The sequence below is a fragment of the Prunus dulcis genome, chromosome 1 (assembly GCF_902201215.1).
Source record: "Prunus dulcis chromosome 1, ALMONDv2, whole genome shotgun sequence".
Classification (NCBI taxonomy): domain Eukaryota; kingdom Viridiplantae; phylum Streptophyta; class Magnoliopsida; order Rosales; family Rosaceae; genus Prunus; species Prunus dulcis.
In genome coordinates, this window is record NC_047650.1 from 31,588,314 (window position 1) to 31,612,120 (window position 23,807).

General features: G+C 39.2%; 4 protein-coding genes across 5 annotated transcripts; 2 read left to right on the plus strand and 2 right to left on the minus strand.

Moving 5' to 3' along the window:
* Positions 1–1,414: 1,414 nt before the first annotated feature.
* On the plus strand, positions 1,415–3,314 carry LOC117615489 (chorismate mutase 2). The gene is made up of 5 exons (XM_034344571.1): positions 1,415–1,836; positions 2,024–2,110; positions 2,202–2,345; positions 2,637–2,729; positions 2,939–3,314. Exons 1-5 carry the CDS (start codon positions 1,627–1,629, stop codon positions 3,164–3,166), a joined length of 762 nt encoding a protein of 253 aa, XP_034200462.1. The 5' UTR covers positions 1,415–1,626; the 3' UTR covers positions 3,167–3,314.
* A 3,638-nt stretch (positions 3,315–6,952) lies between these two features.
* LOC117621990 (DNA-directed RNA polymerases IV and V subunit 2-like) lies at positions 6,953–15,790 on the plus strand. Its single transcript, XM_034352524.1, has 8 exons — positions 6,953–7,193; positions 8,175–8,697; positions 8,897–9,109; positions 9,338–10,233; positions 10,339–10,630; positions 12,756–13,697; positions 13,988–14,259; positions 15,037–15,790. The coding sequence occupies exons 2-8, from the start codon at positions 8,212–8,214 to the stop codon at positions 15,536–15,538; spliced, it is 3,603 nt and encodes a 1,200-aa protein (XP_034208415.1). The 5' UTR covers positions 6,953–7,193; positions 8,175–8,211; the 3' UTR covers positions 15,539–15,790.
* Positions 15,791–15,947: 157 nt separating this feature from the next.
* On the minus strand, positions 15,948–19,756 carry LOC117622150 (3-hydroxyisobutyryl-CoA hydrolase-like protein 2, mitochondrial). Of its 2 annotated transcripts, XM_034352762.1 has the most exons (14): positions 19,483–19,756; positions 19,269–19,349; positions 19,115–19,183; positions 18,600–18,663; positions 18,378–18,457; positions 18,053–18,136; positions 17,466–17,550; positions 17,284–17,369; positions 17,069–17,190; positions 16,876–16,936; positions 16,692–16,790; positions 16,506–16,607; positions 16,384–16,425; positions 15,948–16,291 (listed from the first exon to the last, which is right to left on the minus strand). In XM_034352762.1, the coding sequence occupies exons 1-14, from the start codon at positions 19,606–19,608 to the stop codon at positions 16,169–16,171; spliced, it is 1,224 nt and encodes a 407-aa protein (XP_034208653.1). In that variant the 5' UTR covers positions 19,609–19,756; the 3' UTR covers positions 15,948–16,168. The 2 variants fall into 2 exon arrangements, with proteins under 2 accessions (XP_034208653.1, XP_034208731.1); XM_034352840.1 differs by lacking the exons at positions 18,378–18,457; positions 18,600–18,663 and having other exon boundaries at positions 19,483–19,734.
* A 469-nt stretch (positions 19,757–20,225) lies between these two features.
* LOC117622075 (phospholipase D Z-like) lies at positions 20,226–22,953 on the minus strand. The gene is made up of 7 exons (XM_034352643.1): positions 22,655–22,953; positions 22,357–22,561; positions 22,006–22,207; positions 21,716–21,909; positions 21,401–21,554; positions 21,030–21,194; positions 20,226–20,933 (listed from the first exon to the last, which is right to left on the minus strand). Exons 1-7 carry the CDS (start codon positions 22,827–22,829, stop codon positions 20,469–20,471), a joined length of 1,560 nt encoding a protein of 519 aa, XP_034208534.1. The 5' UTR covers positions 22,830–22,953; the 3' UTR covers positions 20,226–20,468.
* Positions 22,954–23,807: the final 854 nt, after the last annotated feature.

The following is a 23,807-nucleotide window of genomic DNA, read 5'->3' on the forward strand; positions in this document are numbered from 1 at the left end:
AAAGTTAAAAGCACTTGGAATCCCAGGATGGATGCTGGAGCCTGGAGCCTCCGAGACGTGCACCCAGCAAGCTGGTACCATTCGCAAGAATTGTCATCAAGGGCCGTCCATGCAAGGTACTGTGTGATTTCCTGCCATCTGCTTCTAATTGTTTTGTTGTTTTTGTTGAAACAGGTTGCTGAGGTTTCAACTTCCAAAACCGGTAAGCATGGACATGCCAAGTGTCACTTTGTGGGCATTGTTTTCTTCACTTCCAAGAAACTTGAGGTGAATGGCCCGGGACACGCCGGATAAACCAATTTTACTCTGTTCCCATATTAAAATTTTCTTACCTTATTATTTGTATATAATGTCAGTAATATTTTGATCAGTTAATGGAATTGTTTTTGGCATGCATCTGTCCATTTCAAATGTTAATTTTTTTTTATAATCCAAGAGCAAGACAGACAGATAAAGGTTTTGGTACAGAAAGTTGGATATAGACTACAGTTTGTTTATTAATTTTTTTTGTTTTTGGTTTTGGGGTTGATGATAGTGGCGGTGGGAATCTGGGACTTTGGTGGGCATGCATGCTAATTTTTATTGAGAAGAGAGCTAAAAATACTTTCCCGTTTCATTGCACCATTAGTTTTTATCTTCCTCATTTTTCGATGAATGACATGAGGAGAGAGATACATAACTGGGTAGAGCAATAAAACGGGATGAAAAGTTTCTCCCATTTCTTCATGGTTTTCATTTTTAGGCACACCCTCACAATAGTGGAGACACCAAACGTTTTCTTTTAGAAATATTTAAAAAAAACTAGACACCAATTGATGCCATATACAATGTGATATGTTCTTTGTTTCACATCACAGATCTCAGTTTCACATTGCAGAATCTTAGGTGCTAGAAGTAAATGGATATAAAATGAGACTTAGCATAAACAAACAAACATGTTTATTACACCCCATTTGTACTATTTGATATTTAAAAATGCTTGAGATTTTGCTCCACCAGAATAAAATAAAAATGATATTTTTCTTGGGTCTCTGCAATATTTTGTTTATTTATGGAGGAACAATAACGGAGAATTTTCCTCTAGAAGGTTCTCCTCTTCATTTTTACCTCAAGACTTTTCGTTGACACTACTTTTGCAACGAAGTCCTCATTGGTAATTCAAGCCCAAGGACCATGTCTAACGGTCTATGACATATCCGACGGTTAAAATTAGGTGAACCGCGTGATCTGAGGGTGGGTCCCGTTTACCGTCTGCTGCGGAAAGCCGCCATACAATCACATCACGACACGTTATACTAGATTCCCACGCTGAGCTTACGGAAAGAAGCAGTAGACCCACGTTGCCGTGTGAGCACCGAACGGGCCCACCCTCCCTCGTTTTGTTCTGTTTTTCTGGCCGTTAAAAAGCCCACCACAATCAGCTCCCTCTCACCAAGCAAGCAATAAGCAAAGTTTCCAATTTCTGAAGGTTCATTTTTTTCGCTTTCTTTCTGGTATTTCTGAATTTCTGTTTGTTGACGAGAAAATCCCTGAGAAAATACAGAAGGGTACAACTTTATACATCACATCCCAATCCCAATCCCAAGTTGCTTTGTTTTTTCTGGACAATTCTTTCAATTCATTAAAATGGCAGCTGCAGCAAAGTCCAACAGTGATAATTTGACGCTTGACAAAGTGAGAGAGGCATTGATCAGACAAGAAGACACCATCGTTTTCAGGCTGATACAGAGAGCCAACTTCCCCGTCAATTCTCCCACCTACGACGAAAAGTTTGCATCTTTTTCTGGTTCTCTGCTCCAATTCGTGGTTAAGGAAACAGAAGCCCTTCAATCCAAGGTAAATTACTGTTTCATTACAAATGGACAATCAATCATCTTTCTCTCCTCTCTCCCTCGGTTTCTTCATTTTCATGTGGAATGTTTGCCTGTTTCCTGTTTTGTCATTTGGAAAAATCCAAGAGATGGGATTGATTGGCTTTGTGATTAACAATGTCTCTTAATCTACCTGTTTATTGCACTTGCAGGTTGGTAGGTATGAAAACCCTGAAGAACAACCCTTCTCCCCAGAAAACTTACCACCTTCATTGGTGCAGCCTCAGGCCAATCCACCAGTAATTAATTCTATATACCCAGAAAAGTTTAAGTTTTTCCTTTTAGATATTTTGCTGGAAAATTGAAACTTAATTTTTTTTTTCCTTATAGGTATTGCATCCTGCTGCAGCTTCCATTAACATAAACGAGAAGATATGGGATTTTTATTTCAACCAATTGCTTCCACTTTTTGCTGTCCCTGGTGATGATGGAAACTATGCATCAACTGCCTCTAGTGATCTCGACTGTTTACAGGTAAAGGTTAACCTTAATCATTTTTTTTTTTTTGTAGGACTATAATGTTAGTGGGGTAGTAGGTAGAGAGTTTATGCTATTAATGTTTAATGTGTAAAGTGATGTTCATATGTTAATCATATATTTTAATTCTATTAAGGTTTGTTTAAGAATGCATCTAGGAGACCAGGTGGAAGTACCAATAAGTGTTTCAAATTTTCAATTCAGATAAAGATCAAGTGATGCCATGAACAATGGCCTAACCTAATAATAATCATACTTGTCTGTACACTGATTGTCTTCCACCTGCAGGCCATCTCTAGAAGGATTCATTATGGATACTATGTAGCTGAGGTTAAATTCAAGGATGCCCCTCAAGACTACGAGCCTGCGATTCGCACTCAGGTACTTCATCATAGAGTAATTAAACCTTATAGTAAAAGGGGTTAGTTGGTTTGTTGATTATAGTTTAACAAGTAGGGTATTGATCATCTTTTTATACAATATCATTTTCCCAAGTTCGTAATTCCATTAGAATGGAGTTTGCTTGAACAGAAAGTTAAATGTAATTAGGCTGATGCAGCAGTACTGTACTGGGTTGTTGATCTTTTCAGGACAGAGAGGGTCTTATGAAATTGTTGACCTTCGAGGCTGTAGAAGAGATGGTGAAGAAGAGAGTTGAGAAGAAGGCAGCGGTTTTCGGACAGGACGTGTGCCTGGTTGATAATGGAAATGGGAAATACAAGGTTGATCCGTCTGTGGTTTCTCAGCTCTATGGAGAATGGATAATGCCCCTCACCAAGCTTGTTCAAGTCGAGTACCTCCTTCGCCGCCTAGACTAGATTCAAGTCTTCCTAAATTTTTTGTATTCCCAATTCATGTGATGATTTGAAGGTTCAGATTTGAACTGTCTATTGTTTAGAAGATCATTCAGCCTTGTTCTTGATGGCATGACCAGATAATAATACCAAAGTTCTTGATGTTCTTGTATGTTTGGAGAGGCCTATTTACAACTTACTGAATTCTAGTGGGAATCTCAATCGACCTGCAGATAACAATATCACATCAATTAATAAAAAGACTATGACAATGCATGCCTACACAAAATTAGGACTGAGTTATGCTAGCATAAGTTGACAGGACCCGAATCAAATTCCGCTTTGGAATTCGAGTCGAACCCTGTGCGTGTCCGACACTTGGCAAATGTCGGCACAAAAGACCTATTTGCCCTTTTTCTTAAAATTTTGACCTTGACTCCTACCGAAATTTCAGCAGAGTCTCCCCTATATTTCGTTCAATCCCAAAATTTCCACCTGTCAGAACGAGCATAATTATCCAAACAACCAACAGCCAGCACTTCAATAACCATGTCAAAAGTTCCATTCCCTCTCTAGGGCAACATATCAGAGCAATTTTGATAGTTTACGGATCACTTAATTATTTTACTTACCAACACTTTTGAACCAGAAGGCGCAGAAGTCAAGATGGCCCGGTGGTGGATGTCTTGTGCACGCTATAGCCTGGGGGCGCAAAACCGTTGAAAGTGTAAGTGGACAAAAATAGAATTCCAGAAAATAATTTTGCGAACATAATAACCCCCCACTGTAAAATGATAGTAATAAAAGCTGGATATGTGAAGTGCGCTTGAAATATGCTAAATGCAAAGCATTCACACATATATAGATAGATATAAAACATGTTCAATATCGAGAAAACTTGCATAAAATCACCGTAATTAATCCTTGCATAAAAGTACTGAAATCCAAAATTTGCATGAAAGTACTGAAATCAAACCTGCATAAAAGCAATGTACTCAACACTTTAATCAAAGCACTGCAATCAATCAAAACTACCACTCGGATGTACCCCTATAATTCCGTCAATTCCCCTGGCAGGTCTCGGCGACACACAGTCTATCCGAGCCGCAAATCCTGGCAGGATACAGGGGACTATAGTCAGCCTGATCCGCTGGCAGGTCTCGGTGACACAAAGTCAACTCGAGCCGCTCTGGCAGGATTCAGGGGACCGTAGTCAGCCTGATCCGCAATCCTGGCAGGTCTCGGGGACACAAAGTCAGCCGAGCCGCAAATCCTGGCAGGTCTCGGGACACCAAGTCAGCCGAGCCGCAAATCCTGGCACTCACGGTCCAAGCGTCCCCGAAACTCGTGAGGCAATGTCAAGTGCAATGACAAAACTGAAAAAAATAGACTGGATGTCCGTAGACATCGGTCCAACTGAGGGTAATCACCATAGCTGGGTACATGGTGGTGAAAAAAATATAATATCTTAGAAAAGTCTGCTAAATAACTGCATTTCAGTAGATCTGAAATTAAACTGCTATTTCCTCTGGTAAAATTCTCAAACTCTGCTTTTTATCACTTTTTAGCATGCTCAACTAAGCAACATAGGAATAAAAATACTTTACGGCATAAATCATACTTGGAAAACATTCCATAAAACTTATTCAAGATCAAATATGAAATTTATTCAGATAAACTCATTTATAAAAACTCATTTTATAAACTCATTTATATAAAATTATTTATGAAAGAAAGTCCACTCACTCCTGGTCCGAGCTCGCTAGACCTCCTGACGGTCTCTTCTGCGGGCCTATCTGGTCCCGGGTGCCTGGGTAAACCATCATGAATGTTTAATTAATAAAACTGCTCGGTATAACTTTTTAAGTAAAACCCTGACCCCCGACTTCTAGAAGTGCGTGCACTAACTTTAAAGTCATTTTCCTGCCCACTTAGGCATTTCAGATATTTACAATCGTCTGAAAAGACTCGAGACTTCATTAAGTAATAAACTTCCACCTTGGTCGAGACGGAACCCCGTGGGGTCCACGACCTCCAATGACCAATCTGAGAATTCCTTTAAGTTCCTCACGTTTAAGGAACCATATCCTGCAAGTTTGGTCTGAAACTGACGATCGGTTTGACCACGATCGTGAAATCATACAATTTCCAAACCCTAGCCCCAGGGTTCGCGATTTCGGAGTATCCGGGACTCCGATTCACAATCCGTCGAATCCTACACGATCCTAAAATTATTTGGAACAACATATCCGAAATTGAGCGCAATCCAACGGTTCGGTAATATTGAACCCGAAAATCGCACAATATGGAAAATTCGTTCGGGGCTCAAACGGAATCCAAATTGAGATCCGCAAAATCCTACGCACTCGTGACAACATAAGGGTCGCAACAAGACACAGTGCCACTGCACTACCCTCACCCATGCGCTCCAGCACGCGCCGGCATCGATGGGTGTCTAAAGCGATTTCGGCTCGCCGGAAAAACTTCAAACCAAGGCTCCAAACTCCTACTCTAGGTAAAACACCATATTTGGAGCCACTTTTGTTCTTGGACCTACCCCAAAAAGTGGCCGGAAGTGGCCGACAACGATGGCCGAAAATCGGCTGAAACTTCAATCTCAAAAATCCAATGGCTACACTGCAAATCGATCTAATCCGACCCAACAGGCAGCTAGAACAGCTCGAGAGGTTGAAGATCCATACCTGGGTCGACGAAAATGGTGGCCGAAGGAGGGAGATCGACGGTTGTGAAGTTTCGATGACATTCCGGCGGTTTTCTGCATTTTCCGGCCAGCACAGACCGTTCCACGGCGGGGAAGGGTCGGGAAAGGTAGGGGACTCGATGGCGGTTCCATCGCCACCGGTCCCGTGGCCGGTGGTGCCCTGAGGCGGCGCCAGCAAGCTCTGGAAGGCGGCGGGCAGTTTCGCGCGAGAGGAGAGAGCTGGCTGGTTTTTATAGATGCAACTTCGAAATATTACGGTTATGCCACTGAGACTCTTTTGACCATAACTCTCTCGTTACAACTCCGATTCGGGCCCACTATGTGTCTATGAACTCGTCTCATCGTGCTCTACGCAATGACGCAAGCGTAATTTTCAAATTCCTCATCGATCAAAAAGTCACTTTTTTCTTAATAAAATATTCCGAGAGCGAAATTGTCTTTTCGCAAAATAAAATATTCCTTAATTATGAATTTTTGGTCTGGGATATTACATAAGTGGAGTGGCCTACATTCACGTGATGACTGAGTACGTATTAATAATTCATAATCACCCACGCGTGTGTAGGGTAGCGACTGATGTTAGCATTGCTCTTTGAATAAATATGGGTTTGTCTAGGCATAATGCATTGACTAGGGTATGCAACCAGAGGTACATGATGCTACCAGGAGTAGTGATGAAGCCACTTAATTTTATAAACAAAGAGAGATTATTGTTGTGATGACTTTTTCTTCTTTACTACAACTAGTAAATTTCGAACCTTAATGTATAGTTTAAGTGCTAAACCCAAATTTTTTTATTTTTCTGTTAGACAAGTGCTAACCCTTTTACTTACACCTAATCCCCATACATTCCCATCACTTAATTTTCCAAATACAAAAAAAGAAAAAGGGTCATTCTAAATCTGTCCAAAGGACTCCCTGAAACGAACCGTTTTAATATAAGTATTTTCTTATACGAAAATTATTTATGAGGTCAGCTATAGCCTATCAGACCATGGTCAACGACCCAACAATTGGGTCGGGTCAAGCTGACCCATTTCGTATGGGCTGTTTTTATAAGCCCAAAAAGGGATGAAGTCACTGCTGACAAACGTTACAATCCACAAAAAGGTATTCTTCTGTTCATACAAGGACAACACAACAGAAGGGGAAAGAGAGAGAGCTGAGACCCATTTTCTTGCTCAACGCAGTGAGAGTGAGTGAGAGAGCGAAGAAAATCCGAGAATCTCACATGCATTGTTTGTAAACCCTAATAATCGGAGAGTTCATCGCCAACATTTTTACAGTCAGGGGTTTAGGGTTCTCCAACACACTCTGATCAAGCTCACTGTATGTACTTATCTATCTCTCTATTTATACATTTTCTTCTCTCCATGTGTTTCTGTTAAGAGTAAAGTTTCTTAATGATAAATTTTGATCTTTCCTTTTTAATTTTTTTAATAAATAATTTCTGGAGGTATTCTCTTTCTTAATGTATTTGTTTAGCTTGGGGTTTTAGCATGGATGAGATTTTTTTTATAAAATTTTTCTGACTTGTCTCTGAAATAGGTGCTTGGTAAAGTTGTTAAACAAAGTATTGCTTTCCCTTCTCCAGTGTCGTGGAAAAGGCAAAGAGTAGTGCAAAGCAAACTGAAAATCCCTAATGTTCTTGTTTTTCTTCATAATGTACTTTGTTTAACATAAACAAATTTTATAAGATAGGAGGAGGCCGTAGCATTTGTTTTGCATGGATAAGTTGCTGCAGATGGGTTTATGGGTTTTATGGGAATATTTAATATTCCAGAATGAATGAGAGTTGAGTTTGAATACTGAAGCATTTAAACAAGGTGTAAATGAATATGCACGTTTAACATTGTTGGTGATGTTTTTCCGACTTCAAGTGGGAAATGCCACTAAGTAACATAATGACTCTTATGGAAAGTATGACATGTATAAGATGCACTGTTATACATATTTCTTTTTCTTTCTTTTTTGAAATAAATTTGGTAACTGGTAAGTACATAATTAATATATGCAGAACTGGAATATACTATTCAATGTTTTTGAACAACGAAATTGGATAGTAGAAGAAGATAGCTCATATCTAACATGTATGTGTTAAGGTTCACATTTAGAGTTTTAGAAGTTAGGTTTTATGTGGGGTCTTGAAAAAGTTGCTTTTCCTTCCTTTTCTATGTTGTTTTTGCTATATTCTTATTGAAATAAGTGCTAATGTTGTTTGGGTTCAAGAGATTTGAACTTCATTCTTATTTTCTTTTCCAATTGGTTTCATAACTGGATTGCTAATTTGATATTATATATGTTGTTCAGCTTCTTTTCCTTCACTCTCTTAAAAGACTTGAATCCAATGGGGGCGTCATCAGATGCCAAGGGAGATATTGGTATGAGCAGCAAGGGAGAAAGCTTTTCAGATATAGCTGACATGGATATTGATGATAATGGATATGATGATGATTACGATTATTCGACTAGCATACATGACCTGGGGGAAGGGTTTCTGAATTTTTTTTGTAAGGAAGCTGCAATAGCTTTCTTCAACGAGTATGGCCTCATTAGTCATCAAATCAACTCATACAATGACTTCATCAAAAATGGTATACAAAGGGTCTTTGATTCTTTTGGTGAGATTATAGTTGAGCCTGGGTATGACCCATCAAAGAAGGGAGAGAGTGAGTGGCGATATGCTTCTGTGAAGTTTGGCAAGGTTACCCTTGGTATGCCAAGCTTTTGGGGTGGTTCAGATGATGAAAAGGAGTACAAAATGTTACCTAGGCATGCTCGGCTTCAAAACATGTCATACGCATCCAAGATGAAAGTGAACATTACTGTTGAGGTAAATGAATTTGATAACTATTTCAGTAAAATGCATGAAATTTTACTTGACCTTATCTGGAATCTGGTTAGGTTGTTAGTGTTAAATTAGTGCAGTTTCTATGTTGACAGCCAAGTTTGAAATAATGATCTGAAAATATTTGTTTTTATTTCCCAACTTCATAACATCTACTAATGTATGGTTATTTGTAATCTGCCAGGTATATACTCAAAAGCTTGTGAGTAGTGATAAGTTTAAGACTGGAAAAGCACAGTATCTTGATAAGCAAATTCTGAGTACAGACACCAGAGACATTATAATTGGTAGTGTCCCTGTGATGGTGAAGTCTGACTTGTGTTGGATGAAGGACTTCGAGAAAGGAGACTGTGATTTTGACCATGGAGGCTATTTCATAATCAAGGGTGCGGAGAAGGTGAGCCCAAAACTTACTTTAATTCCTGTTATGCAGATAATTCATTGTTTATGATGGGAGATGTAAGTTTCAAATGATTTGTTTAAAATGTCAGTTTATTACTTTCCTAGCTTTCTGTTTGTTCTTTGTTATTTGGTGCCTTTAAAATGTTCAAGTGGACTCTGCTATGCAATGTATTATATCTAGTTAAACACTGTTATAGTGACATCTGTGCGATGTATAATGCAGACATTTATTGCACAAGAACAGAGCTGTCTGAAGAGACTTCTTATCACAAATAATCAGGGATTGACAGTAGCATACAGGTCAGAGGTTAAGAGGCATAGGCTAATAATTAGGCTAGTTGGGATTTCCAAATTAGAAAACATTGAAGGAGTAGAGAAAGTCCTTACTGTTTACTTCATGTCGACGGAAATCCCTGTGTGGATATGGTTTTTTGCCCTTGGTGTTTCATCAGACAGAGAGGTGATGAATCTGATTGATTATGATAGTGAAGATGCCAGCATCTCAAACATACTCTTTGCCTCTATTCGCGATGCGGATAAATTAAATGATAAAGTAGATGGGGGGTTCCGTAGGGGGAAGAATGCCCTCAAATATGTGGATGAGGTGATAAGGAAAACCGCATTTCCTCCTGGGGAAAGTATGGAAGAATGCATTAGCCTGTATCTGTTCCCCAATCTGAAAGGCCTAAAGCAAAAGGCTCGTTTTCTTGGGTATATGGTAAAGTCTCTATTACAGGCCTATGCTGGCCGCAGGAAAAGTGACAATAGGGATGACTTTAGGAACAAGAGGTTGGACTTGGCTGGTGAGCTTCTAGAGCGAGAGCTCAAGGCACATATTGGGCATGCACGGAGGCGCATGGCAAAGGCCTTGCAGAGAGACCTTTATGGTGATCGTGCTGTGCGGCCAATTGAGCACTATCTAGATGCTTCTATAGTGACTAATGGTATTTCCAGAGCATTCTCAACCGGAGCGTGGTGTCATCCCTTCAAGAGGATGGAGAGGATGTCTGGTGTAGTTGCAACAGTTGGGCGAGCAAATCCGCTGCAGACAATGGTGGATATGAGGAAGACAAGGCAGCAGGTTCAATATACAGGGAAGGTTGGAGATGCCAGATACCCGTGAGTAACTTTCAACTTATTTCAACTGATTTTACTATTTTTGTTTTTGTTCTGGAGATATTTTGGAAAATTGTAATTGTGGCTAATAGAACCTTCTGGATGCAGGCATCCTTCTCACTGGGGTAAGGTTTGCTTTCTCTCAACCCCGGACGGTGAGAATTGTGGACTTGTAAAAAATTTGGCTACCACTGGACTAGTTAGTACAAATGTACTGGAATCTCTGATACCTCAATTATTAACATGTGGCATGGAGAAATTGGTGGATGATACTTTTACATCACTGCGTGGGAAGGATAAAGTTTTTCTGAATGGGGACTGGGTTGGAGTTTGTGAAGATTCCCTCTCATTTGTTTTGGAACTAAGGAGGATGCGTCGCAGGAAAAAGTTGCCACATCAGGTTTTCTCTTGTTCAATCGCATTGATAAGTTTCAAATTTCAAATTGCTTTGGTTTTGCTATAATGCCCATAAGTTCTTTGTGCTTCAGTTTAGGCAGGCAAATTGAATTACGATGTATAAAGATGACTTTTCGTGGATAGTCTTATACCACAGCATTAGGAGCATTGTTTATGAAACTATTTCGTATTTTAGTTTAACCTATTTCTGTTACTTCATCTCTTCAATTACAAGGGTATACATGATGAATTATATGATTTGATTCCCAAGAAGCTAGCCAGTGCTGGATGCATCGTGAATTATAATTCCTGTTAAAAGAAACTTCCGTCTTTAAACCAGGGATTATAATTTTGCTGTTTATTCGCTTATCAGTAGTTAGACTAAATTTATTCACCTGCTATTTATACCATGATTTATCTTTAGTAGTTAGCAGGTAGCATTTATTTATGATGGATATCTAGTACTTGGGTCTCCCTCTCGGTGGTAATCCCAGTGCTATTGGTTTTTGGGATCCGGTGCTCGAGAAGATTCAGAGGAGACTTCAAAAGTGGAAAAGAGCATTTCTCTCTAGAGGGGGAAGGTTAACGTTGATACAAGCTGTGTTGAGTAGCATCCCTACTTATTATATGTCGTCGTTTAAAATGCCGGCCAGTGTTATTAACAATTTGGAGAAGCTTATGAGATCCTTTTTATGGGAAGGAGTGGGGGAAGGAAAAAGGGATCATTTGGTTAAATGGGAGAGGGTGGCTAATTCTAAGGAGGAAGGTGGGTTGGTGTGGGTTCTTTGAAGGAAAAGAATGAAGCTTTGCGTGCTAAATGGTTATTTCGTTTCCCCATGGAACCTAATTCTCTTTGGGCTATGGTGGTTAAAAGTAAGTATGGGTCAGCTACTAATGGGTGGGATGCTAATCCTGCTACTACGGTTACCTCTCTCAACCCTTGGAAGGACATTTCGGCAGGTTATCAAACTTTTTTACCGTGCTGCAGATTCGAGGTGGGAAATGGGAATAGGGTCAGGTTTTGGGAGGATAGGTGGGTTAGGGAGGGGTTGTTGAAGGACTCTTTTCCGTGCTTGTTTGCGCTGTCTTCAAAGCATTCCTTAAGCATTGACTGTTTTGTTGATTCTCAGGTTTTTCCTCATAATTGGGATTTTGGGTTTAGGAGAAATCTGAATGAAAGGGAGACTGCCAAGGTGATTAAGTTGCTGGAAATTCTGGAAGGATTCAGATTGTGTGCTTCTAAAAGGGATAGGAGAAGGTGGGATCTTGAGGTGTTGGGTTATTTCACTTGCAAGTCCTTTCAGTCCTTTTTGCGCAACAAGGGGAGGGTTGTGACCTTTCCTCCTTTCTCTCTTGTGTGGAAGGCCAAGTCTCCCCCTAAGGTCAAAGTCTTTGTTTGGTTGGTGGCGCTTGGGAAAGTTAACACTTCGGATCTTGTCCAAAGGAAAAGACCATTTATGTCTGTCTCCTCATTGGTGTGTGTTATGTAAGCATTGTGAGGAGAGTGTGGACCACCTTTTCTTACATTGCCCTTTTTCCTTAAGTCTTTGGGGGCTCTTGTAGAGGGAGGTTGGGACTGTTTGGGTGATTCCGAAAGGGTGCTCTGATTTCCTTTGTTCTAACTTTGTGGTTTGGGGATCGGGGAGCGCGCTTCTACCTTATGGGGCTGTTTGGTCCACTCTGTTTTCTGGAACATTTGGATGGAGCATAATAGGAGAATTTTTGAAGACTATAAGGGAGTGGGATTGAGTGATCTGTGAGATAGAGTTAAGTACTGGGCAGCTTTGTGGGTTTCTGTTACAAAAGATTTTAAAGACTACTCTTATTCCACTATTATGAGGGATATGGCAGCCGCGGTTATTTGAGGGTTGGGGGGTGTGTTGTTCTGTGGTTTTTCGGTTTTGTTCCTCCCTGGTTGTTTGGGAGGGGTTGGTGTTGTTTGTTTATTTCTGTGTTGCTTGTGTTCTTCGGTTGTGGTTGCCTTATCCACCTCTGTGTTCTTTTGCTTAATAAATTTCGTTTCTTCTAAAAAAAAAATGATGGATATCTCAGTTTTTAGAATAAATTTATTCACCTGCAATTCAGTTATTAGAATAGAGTATCTAATACTGGTAACAATTTTGTCTCAGGTGGAAATCAAGAGAGATGTACACCAAGGAGAAGTACGCATATTTTCTGATGCTGGAAGGATCCTACGCCCTCTCTTGGTAGTTGAGAATTTGAGCAAGGTTAAAGCATCCAAAGGGGGGAAAAGTTCTTTCCAATATTTTCTTGACAATGGAATAATCGAGCTCATTGGAGCAGAAGAAGAAGAAGATTGCTCTACTGCGTGGGGTATTAAGTATCTTTTCATGGAAGACAAGGGAAAATCAGCTGCGAAGTTCACACACTGTGAACTTGACATGTCATTTTTATTAGGTTTAAGCTGTGGCATTATCCCATATGCAAATCACGACCACGCACGGAGGGTCCTATACCAAGCCCAGAAGCACTCTCAACAAGCTATTGGTTTTTCTACCACCAATCCTAACCTCAGAGTGGATACTCTGTCTCACCAACTGCACTACCCCCAGAGGCCACTCTTCCAGACAATGACATCTGATTGTCTTGGAAAACCAGGACGCCATAACAGAATTGTTCCAAAGCCTGAATACTATAATGGCCAGAACGCTATCGTGGCAGTCAATGTCCACTTAGGATTTAACCAAGAGGATAGCATAGTAATGAACCGGGCATCATTGGAACGTGGTATGTTCCGATCTGAACACATAAGAAGTTACAAGGCTGAGGTTGACAACAAGGAGTCTCTGGACAAAAGGCGGAAGCCTGATGATTGTGTTAATTTTGGAAAGATGCAAAGTAAATTTGGACGTGTTGACAGCCTTGATGATGATGGTTTTCCATATGTTGGTGCAAATTTGCAGAGTGGTGATATTATAATTGGGAGGTGCAGTGAATCAGGAGCTGATCATAGCATCAAACTGAAGCACACTGAAAGGGGAATGGTTCAGAAAGTTCTACTTTCTTCTAATGATGATGGAAAGAATTTTGCTGTTGTATCTCTAAGACAGGTATGTATGTTATAACTTAATTTAATGAAAGCATGGACATCTATTTGGATGCTTGCACGTGCACAAATGTAGATGCATGTCCAACTACATACTTTGGTTCACACTAAGATGGTTTGCGAGAATATGTAGGATCTGTATACAATGGAAGATGGCAGCACGTGCCTGTAATCTGCTGCAAGTAAATCTGCCATTGAAATAATAGTTCTAAGGGCCTGCCTATTGCTTTTACTAAGTTCACTTTAAAAAAACTAAATTCCATTCACTAATTCCCTGTGTAATTAATTGAATAGGTTCGTTCTCCATGCCTTGGAGACAAGTTCTCAAGCATGCATGGACAAAAAGGTGTCCTGGGGTTTCTGGAGTCCCAAGAGAACTTCCCTTTCACAATACAGGGGGTGGTTCCAGATATTGTAATTAATCCACATGCATTTCCTTCACGACAAACTCCTGGTCAACTCCTAGAGGCTGCTTTGGGGAAGGGAATTGCCTGTGGTGGTTCAAAGAGATATGCAACGCCTTTCTCTACTCTCTCTGTTGATGACATCACAGACCAACTGCATAGGTAACTCAGTCATTCTAATTCATGACTTGTATACTTCAACTGCACCTTAAAATAGTCCACTTTAATTTCACATTTCACACTTTTATGGGGGCCTGAACTATTGTTGAACACTGACATTCGTCTAACTTCACCCTGACATCATTTTACTTCTCAGACTCTCAGCCATGGCTGTTTCTTTTGAAATGTCTCACTATGGACATGCAATGGGTTAATATGGGGCTTTCCTCAATTTTAATGATGAAAAGTGTTATTGTATAATTAACAACCATATGAAAAATTTGACTATGTGACTGTAACGTTCCTGAGGTGCATTAAAGGCGAGTAAGTTACTTGGAGTTAAAGTTTGTTGAGTTGAGTTGAGTTGAGTTGCATACCCGGTTCTGTGGTTAGACATTTGCTTCTTGTGTCTATAGAAAATAGTGCCGAGTCTCCATGCATGGTTTGTCTGAATTTTTATATTGTATGTTTGTTGCTATACAAAAGAAGTTTTCTCCACTGTGTTTTCTTGAGTATATGCCATGAGACCTTGCATAACTTCACTGCCTACAACTGATTGTGGTGTATTTGCTTTTATGTTGCTAAGTACAAAAATGTTGGCCCTTCATTTTCAGTTATCGGTTGCTTTTCAAGTTAAATGTTGTTGGTTGGTAAATTGCATGAAAAAATTCAAGCAGAATTTACATGTCGGAATTGTTCTCGTGTTTAAGAAAATTTTGTTTTTGATTTCCTCCCTTGAATGGAATAACGTTATTTATGTATTTTTAATATCTATGTCAGCGCTGGATTTTCGAGATGGGGAAATGAGAGAGTATACAATGGTACAACTGGTGCAATGGTTCGTTCCCTGATATTTATGGGCCCAACATTTTACCAGCGCTTGATTCACATGTCTGAAGATAAAGTTAAGTTTCGGAACACTGGGCCAGTCCATCCTTTGACCCGACAGCCAGTGGCAGATCGGAAGCGATTTGGTGGGATCAAGTTTGGTGAGATGGAACGTGACTGCCTTATAGCCCATGGAGCTTCAGCAAATTTACATGAACGCCTCTTCACTCTCAGTGACTCCTCCCAAATGCATGTTTGCCAGAAATGCAAAAATGTGGCTTATGTGATCCTACGAACAGTCGCTGGTGGCCGTAAGATCAGGGGTCCTCATTGCCGGATTTGCGACTCTGCTGATGACCTTGTTCGGGTTAATGTACCATATGGAGCGAAGCTATTGTGCCAGGAGCTTTTCAGCATGGGCATAAGCTTAAAGTTCGAGACCCGGTTTTGTTGAGTGAATGAATAGTTGTGGAGTGAACACCTGCTTTTAGACTGATGAATATTTCAGCTAGCACACATCAGTTTTTGTATATTTTGGTTCCAGATGTTATCAGGACACCTAGTTGTATATTTAAAGAATCTCTTCAAAAACAATTCTCTCTTTAAAGAATCAGTATTCGAAATGCGACCCCTCTAAACACTATGGAAAACAGAAACGACCTTTTCTTTTAGAGGTAGGCGTGGTCTACTTTTGGCTTGTGCTCTAGTTTTCTTTTATATCTTTACATAATTTGACCCATGACATGTACTTGTTCATTACAAAATTCTGTATGTTTTACTTAATGAAATTATAGGATTGAATGTGATAAATATATAACTCCTCTGGATCTGGATGTGGTCCAAACCACTCTAAGATAAGTTCATGATTGTCTGAGAAGTGAAAACCCTTTATATTCATTGTATGACCAACAAAAAATAATAAGTCCTCCCAAAGCTAATAGCAGCTAAAAGGCCTGTACTTTCAGATGATACAATGCTATTACAAAGAAATGCGTTGAAATAATTTCTAAGGGGTACGTCGAATTCTAACTCGAGACAAACAAAGCATTGCATAAGTTCAGTGTCATTTTTTATGTGAATCCGTCTATTGCATAAATGGCTCTCGTGATGCTGTGGGCAGCTCCAGCTCAGGCTCAAATTCTGAAAGTGGGGAGAAATAGCAATCAACCATGTCTTTGGACACTTCTTTTAAACTAGGAGGATCCCACTGCAGAATTGGGATGAAAATCAATCATACGATCACTACTTGAAAAAAGATTTAAAAAGATTGTTACTTTCTTTGGAATAAAAGTAGACTACCTTGGGCGCAAAGTCCTTGTCCACCAATCTTGCTCGAACGCCCTATAGGAAGATAGAAACAAGGGCAATGTAAAAAGCAGATTAAAAGATGTTCAGTACATGAAAATTTGAAAACCCCATACCTCAAAGAAGTCACTAGAGACGCGTCTGGAAATTGCATTAAGGGATATACGATATTCACGAGCCAGACACTGATCAAGTGATTGAAATCTGCCCTCACGTATCTGAATGCACAAGTGAAAGTCAAGCATATAGCATAAAAGCAATACAGGTATAACTCTATAGCGTGCTATCGAGTGGTAACTCACAGATCGCAAAGAAACTATCAAACTCAATGGGGAGGCCTCTTTTAGTTTCTTGAGGGCTGTTGTGCACCATTCATCATAAGAATCGGCAGCTTCCTTTTCCTGAGCAATAATGGCATGGTTATGTAGTCGATCAACAGATTGTGGTACAAGTTCCTTTTGGTTTAGAAGAATATATCATGCTTACCAAAGCATCAATAATTTCCTCAATCGTGTCATGGCTGAAACATCTATCAACAACCTCAAGCCTGAATTGACATACAAAATGGAGATAAAGCAAGTCAGACGCACAGATCAATGCCACTAGAAATAAAGTCTCTGTAACTGTTAAATCTTATTGTTATTGCTGCAGTACCAAGAAATATGTGACAGAAAATTACTTAGAAAGTATACTCCTCTTGTTTAGATAAACAAGGTCACCATATTGTGCAAGAGATGTTTCTATTACAGAAGGTTCATCTGTAGCTAATTTACCAAGGCGTTCTTCAACCACAGCAAGTCTCTGGCAGGAAGAGTTTTGATGATCATCAGACGCATATTAATAATGAAATACTGAAACAAGGGCGCAGAAGAATAAAGAGCAGTGCAAACAAACTGCGTTTAGCGTATAGTGCGTAGCAAGGCGACATGCAATCATTTCTACACCATTAAGCTTGTCTCCTGTAAGAGCCAAGTATTCTCCTGCAAAAAATGAAGCGCATAAAACATGAGGCAAATATAATCCTTTTTAGATTGTGATAAAGGCTGAACATCTCAAATCTACAAAGTATATGTTACCTAGGTAGCCAGGTAGACGAGACAGATAAAAGGAAGCCCCTGCATCAGGATGGAAACCCATCTGAGTCTCCGGATTGACAAATACCTGCAGAAATGCAGCACAGTTGAAAAGAATTGAAACAAAGTCTACACCTCATTCAAACACGTCAGGTAAAAAAGAAAAATGAAGAGTTGTTTTCTTTTTCAGAAGATAGGAAGATGCTTCACTGAAGGTGTTAAGAAGCATAGCTCGGAGATAGCTAGGAGAGTCTTTGGCACGTAAGACTTTTCTTCAAATTCGAAAATCATTCCAGAGCAAAAAGACATGACTTTACCAAGAAAACAGTCCCCGTTATATGTAAACCAATCAACCATCTCCCTCTCCTCCATATTCATATCTTCATCAAGGTTCAATGCTTTACTTTCAAATCAAAGCTTAAAACAGTAACATGATATACTCAGAATTTAAAATAGGAGTCGTCTTTCGGAATACATAGTTCAATTTATTCGTTTTACGAAAGAAATCACTTCAAAACAAAAAAAAAAAAAAACAAAAAACAAAAAAAATCTAGTGAAACTGATTCGTAAAGTAAGCAGCAGTCACATACAGTTTTATCAGTCACCACCCGGAACATTCCTGGGAGTGCAATGCCAGCCCCAGCTCCCATGGTGATACCATCCAATATCGCTACCTGCACATATATGATCAAGTGATAATCAAAAGCCACATTTAAATTTCGATAGGAACTTGACATTCCTTCGCATAAATTGTTCTTTATATTTATAACATATGTAGAACTCTGGGTGTGCTACAAGCCTTCAACTCAGATTATGTATTAAAAGTAGTGATATTGGATTAAAAATCTATCATACAATTATATTAGTACTGCTAATTTAGTATAAAGCGCACTGGTAAAAAAGGTAAATACTCACATGTGGCTTCAGGTAGGTTCCTTGGATATATACAAACTTATACAATGTCTCGAAAAAGTTTTTACATTCCTCAACATTCCCTGCACAGTATCAAAGCATTTGAAAAAAAAAGCAAACAATGCCATGTAAATATTTAACATTTAAGACCAGAGAAAGGAAAATGCTCTGCAAACAGGCCTGCATGGCATAAAACTGTCACCCCAAAAAAAATGACTGAGTTACCTTCATTCACTAGTTGATAAAGGCTAACAGCATCTGCACCAGAGCAGAAGGCCCTCCCACTACCCTTTAAAACGCAAAAAATCAAGTAGCACCTCAGAGCAAGTCTTTATCAAAGAGGTAATAAATTAGATATTTCTGATGCAATCATCATAATATTTCATTTTATTCAAAATTAGAGGTAACTACATGTTCTCAAAACTTAAATATAGGGCTAATAGTTTTAGTCAACAAATTGGAATTCATTTATCAACGGATTTTTTCCTTCCGTTTGAATTCGTTTCGATAATTCTTTTAGCCACTTTGATAGGTGCAATTGCCGTGGCGCGACAGTAATAAATCTATAGCGAGTTGAGTTCAAGGACCCTCCTACCACATGATTCTACAGTGTGTGTTTTTTAGTGATTCTCAGCACATTGCAAGAATTAAATAATCTGATAAAAGGAAGAAGAAGAAAGAAAAAAAAAACATGATGCCCTTAAACCCAAAAACTGTTTTCGCACGGAACAACATCATACCTTCATCAAAACAAATCCAATATCTGGGTTGTCCTCCCATGATTCATAGAGTCTCTTCAGGCGAGCTGCCTATAAAAAGCAAGAAAGAAAATCTCAAAATCAAACTCCAGAAAAGAGAAAGCAACAAAATTGAAGAAACATCAAGGACACAAACCATAGCGTTATTGAGAGCATTCAGTGCAGATGGTCTATTGAGAATGGCTGCTCTTGATTTAGCTCTTCCCTCGACCGTAACCTGAATTTACATTCATAGACAAATGAAAGAATGCATTGGAACCAAACCCAAGTAGAATATATTAAGGAAAAAAAAAAGAGATGGGTGCTTGTCCGGAAATGAAATAATTACAGAGAGAGAGAGAGAGAGAGACCAGGTCTTCGACATCATCATATAGGGCATAGTTTGGTTGAGCAGAAAAGGCTCTGTGATGGGAAAGAGAGCTTCCTCTCTGGCTCACACACCTCCTCAAAGCTTCAAAAGCTTTTGCTTTTTGCATCTCTCTCTGTCTCTGCTATTTTTCAGCGCTCTCGCAATCACTCTCTGGGTTTTCAGTCTCAGCTCGCTAAGCTAAAACCCTGATACTATGCGCGCCGTTTCTAGTGTCGCTGCACCAATCAGACAATCTCTCAACCGTTCGATTGTCTGACTGCAGATAAAAGTCTGATCGTCTTATTTCTCGGGCTAAAATGTGGGTCGGGGCCTTGGATTGGGTCACAATTTGGATTTGGGTCCCTCTCTAGCTTAGATATGGGTGAAACGGGCATCGTCACTAAGGGCCCAGATAAAACTTGGCCCCACACGGCCATGCGTAAAGGTCCACGAGCCCATCCTTAGTCATTTTATTTTTTATTTTTTTTCAAATATATATTTTTTAGACTTAAAAAAAAAAACCTTTGGAGGCATGCCTGAAATTTTTTAAGGTTTGAATATATTTTTTTAAAAACATAAAGTAAAGGGTGAAAATTGCTATTCTAAAATTTATGGTTATGATGAATAGCTTGGATACCCATAAATTTTTCCTGGAAAAAATAAAATTTCAGTTTACTCAATTAGCATGAGATAGAGCAATTGTTTGAGATAAATGGAAATCCATTTCACAGTTAAAAGTTCAGGTGGACATAATCTTACCTTCTCCAACAAAAAGAAAGCTCTACATACATGTCAGGTTCAGATACCAATGAGAGAGATTTTAGATAGAGAAAAAAAATAACTCTTTATTCAGGTTAAATTTTCCAATTGTATGTTATCCTAATTCCAGAGCAACATTCGTCCAGCACTTTCATTTACATTCTATATTCAGGGCATTGTCCATTGATTTGCAACTCTCCAAGCACAAGAAATTCAAGCAAGTGCTCATCAGCTTGAACAAGCACTACCACCTTCCCCCAACTCTTCAACTGGCACAGCATATGGAGAATCCCAGTCAGCATCAAAGACTTCTTGAAGTTGAGAAACAATGGCAGGCTTGTATGTTCCAAAGCTGACACCCGCCGTTGTATAAAAGTAATCCCAAATAAGATTGCTTGTCCCTACGTGAGCTCGAACATCGCTTACTGCATACTTTCCATGATTGACCCTGGTATAACCGGGGTATATATTTCCAGTATCTGTACCATTGGCAGTGGCAGCAGGTCCTGTCAAGTTGAAACCTGGGACTATATAGTACTTGATCTCAACTTTCCCAGCACAATGGTTATACTTGGATGAAGAGCAGAGAACATTAGAGTAGAGGAGAGATTTCAGGTACGGATCTGTGCTGTTGATAAAATGTGCCCAGTATGCTACCAATATCTTCACTGTTGCCTTCTTCGAGAAGACAACCTGCCAATTATATAATTCATATGTCTTGTGAGCTTTTAATTAGTGGGAGAAGCATGAATAAAATAAACGAGAAGCAGTCAGAGTGGAAGAGTTTACCTCTGATATTGCAGAGGAGAGGGATGCCCAATAAACTGTTTGCTTTAAATATTGGGACCGACCAAGCCAGTCCATGGTACTAATCCTAACAGTCCCTCCAATTCCTACAGATTTAATAGTCTCTACCCATGCCTGTTCATCAGCCTGATACCTACCAAATGATAGCTGCAGCCCAAATGCCGTCAAAATGGATAAAGAAGAGAGGTTGGGACGCAAGTCAAATACACACAAAATGAAGAACGTGTACCTCAACACTACTGATAGACTATATAAAAACAACATATGACCAAATGACTTTTCCATTTACAATTATACAAAGAGAACCAAAACTTACATTTAAGAAAAGATAAAGTTAGATATTGCCAAGTTACCTCTGGAGGAGCAAAAGAGAGATAGCTGGATTGGGGTTGCAAATTTGAATCATTATATCCAGGAGTCTGGAGTGGCAATTTGAACATATATGGATCGGACAGTATAGGATATCCTGCTACATGGCAAGTCTCCACAGATCCAGGAAGAGGTGAACTGCAGTGAGAGTGACATAACTATACAAGTCATCATACTTGAATTGCAAACACAGACAATACCTAAAGTATCCAGACACTTAATACAAATATCTTTATATGAATATCCAGCATTGTAAACTGGAATTGAACCAGTTTCCAACTACCAGCCTCAAAACATACCTACACCTCGCTTTATACTCCACAAAATGTGACCAGCAAGGAACTTGTCTATCGATCTGCCACTGTTGATCTGATACAGTTGTTGTGTGAGCTGTAGAATTAAGAGACGCAAGCTTCCATAGGTTGTCAAAGTAGGTCTCAACCTTTCTGGCTATTTTTGGACAATCAACCAAGTAAATTCCAAGTTCTTTCACCTGCAACCATTTAATAAAAGTACATCGTAAGTGGAAAAGTAAACTATACAAAGCAACATGATAAATTTGCAAAAGTAGCAAAGTTTCACAAAATACTTGTGTGAGAGATTTCCAGTCATTGTTTGCTGATCCAATATAGACATCTCGTCGATCCGATATCCAGACTTTGGTATGGACTATGCCTGATCCCCACCAATCACTAAGCAGTAAAGTCACATTCTTTACATTAGGCCTTCCTGAAGCAAGGTTGGTTGGTTCTGTGGTATAGTCAGGATATACACCTGAGTGTGAAAGTAGCCTAAAAGGCTAAGACATTATCAACAACACAAACAATATAATCACTTTAAATTAATCCACACATAAATTAGCTACAATCTTAAAACTTTTCTGAGAAATGGCATGTGGGTTCTTTAGCAATGGCTTAATAAGCAAGTGCAAAGGTGTAACCTGATAGTAACATTGCGATCTGCAGCATTTTCCAAGGCGCTATAAACAGAAGCACCTTCCTGAGCTCCAAATCTCTGCAAATCCTCTTTTGAGTACCCAAAATCCCCAGAGCGAGGATCTTCAGAGTGCGCTATCAACTGCCAGTACTGAGCAATTACGTCCAGTCTCTCTGTTGAGTTCGACGCCAACCATTTGAGCACATCCCCTGCACAAATTACAAACACAAAGAATTATAATCAAAACAAGTGAAGATTTTGCTTATTGGGTTTTGATTTTTGAGCGATGAAATTTATGTTACCGGTGGAGAGGACGCCAGGGACACGAGGAAGACTGGGCATGTCGGTGGGGATTGATTGGACAAGCCATGCTTTGCATTGCGCTGATTCAGTGACTGGTAGCAGAAGCAGATTCACTATCAGGGAGAGAGCAATCGCGATGAAGATGGTGCTTCTGTGACTGCCAGTGACTTTCATCTTTCTCTCGCTCTATGGCTATGGCTTCCTTCTCATACGATTGGGTCAATCAATGACTGGATATGAGAAGAAAGTCAAAAACTCGAACTTCAAAAGGAAATCGAACGTTAGTTTCTATATTTGATGAATTTGAATTTACAATTTCATCCTTTATTTATTCCGAAGTCATCTCAAATTAATATTTCATGTCCCGATCTCTTGGACTCCTGGTCCAAGAGATTGTGGTCACCCACCGTTGGATATTAATTCAATGGTTCAAAATGATATATATAAATGTAATATGACATAAATAATGATTACCCGATTCAAGTCAATCGTTGAATTTACATCCAACGGTGAGTAACCATAAATCTCTTGAACTACAGGAGTCCAAGAGATCAAGATTGTTCATCTACAAGTCAAATGGTCCCTCAAATATTATATTATCATGCATCTAATTGCAGGGGAATATTCTCTCACAAGGATCTCTAATAAGTGAGGTTTTTATTTTAATTATTAATAGGAGAGAATTGATAAACATGGAACATCTTTTAAAATCATACGAAAAACCACACGATCGAGTGCTAGTTGGTATTTAACAAGTGATGATTCGGCTCGACTGTTTAATAACATAACATGTTAAAATTCAGAAAAAGATAATTTTCTACACTTAAAAATTCAGTTCAAATAATTTCTGAGGAATTAAGAGCATCTATAGTAGGGAAAATGTGTATTTTCGAGGGTGTAAAGCCACTTTTACATTCCCTTTACACCTCAAAGGGGTGTAAATACGTTTTTTGCTCTAATAGAAAACGACCAAATATGCATATTCGATTTATTTGTGATAATTCTTTTTTGTGTGTTTTTTTGTTGATATGTTTTAACTTTTTAAAATTAATTTTGTGCGTGTTAGATTTATTTTATTCTTCCAAATAAATGGACCTAAAAAAATGTAAACTTGGAAATATCTGTGTAGAAATATGGGCCATTGGAAGTGCA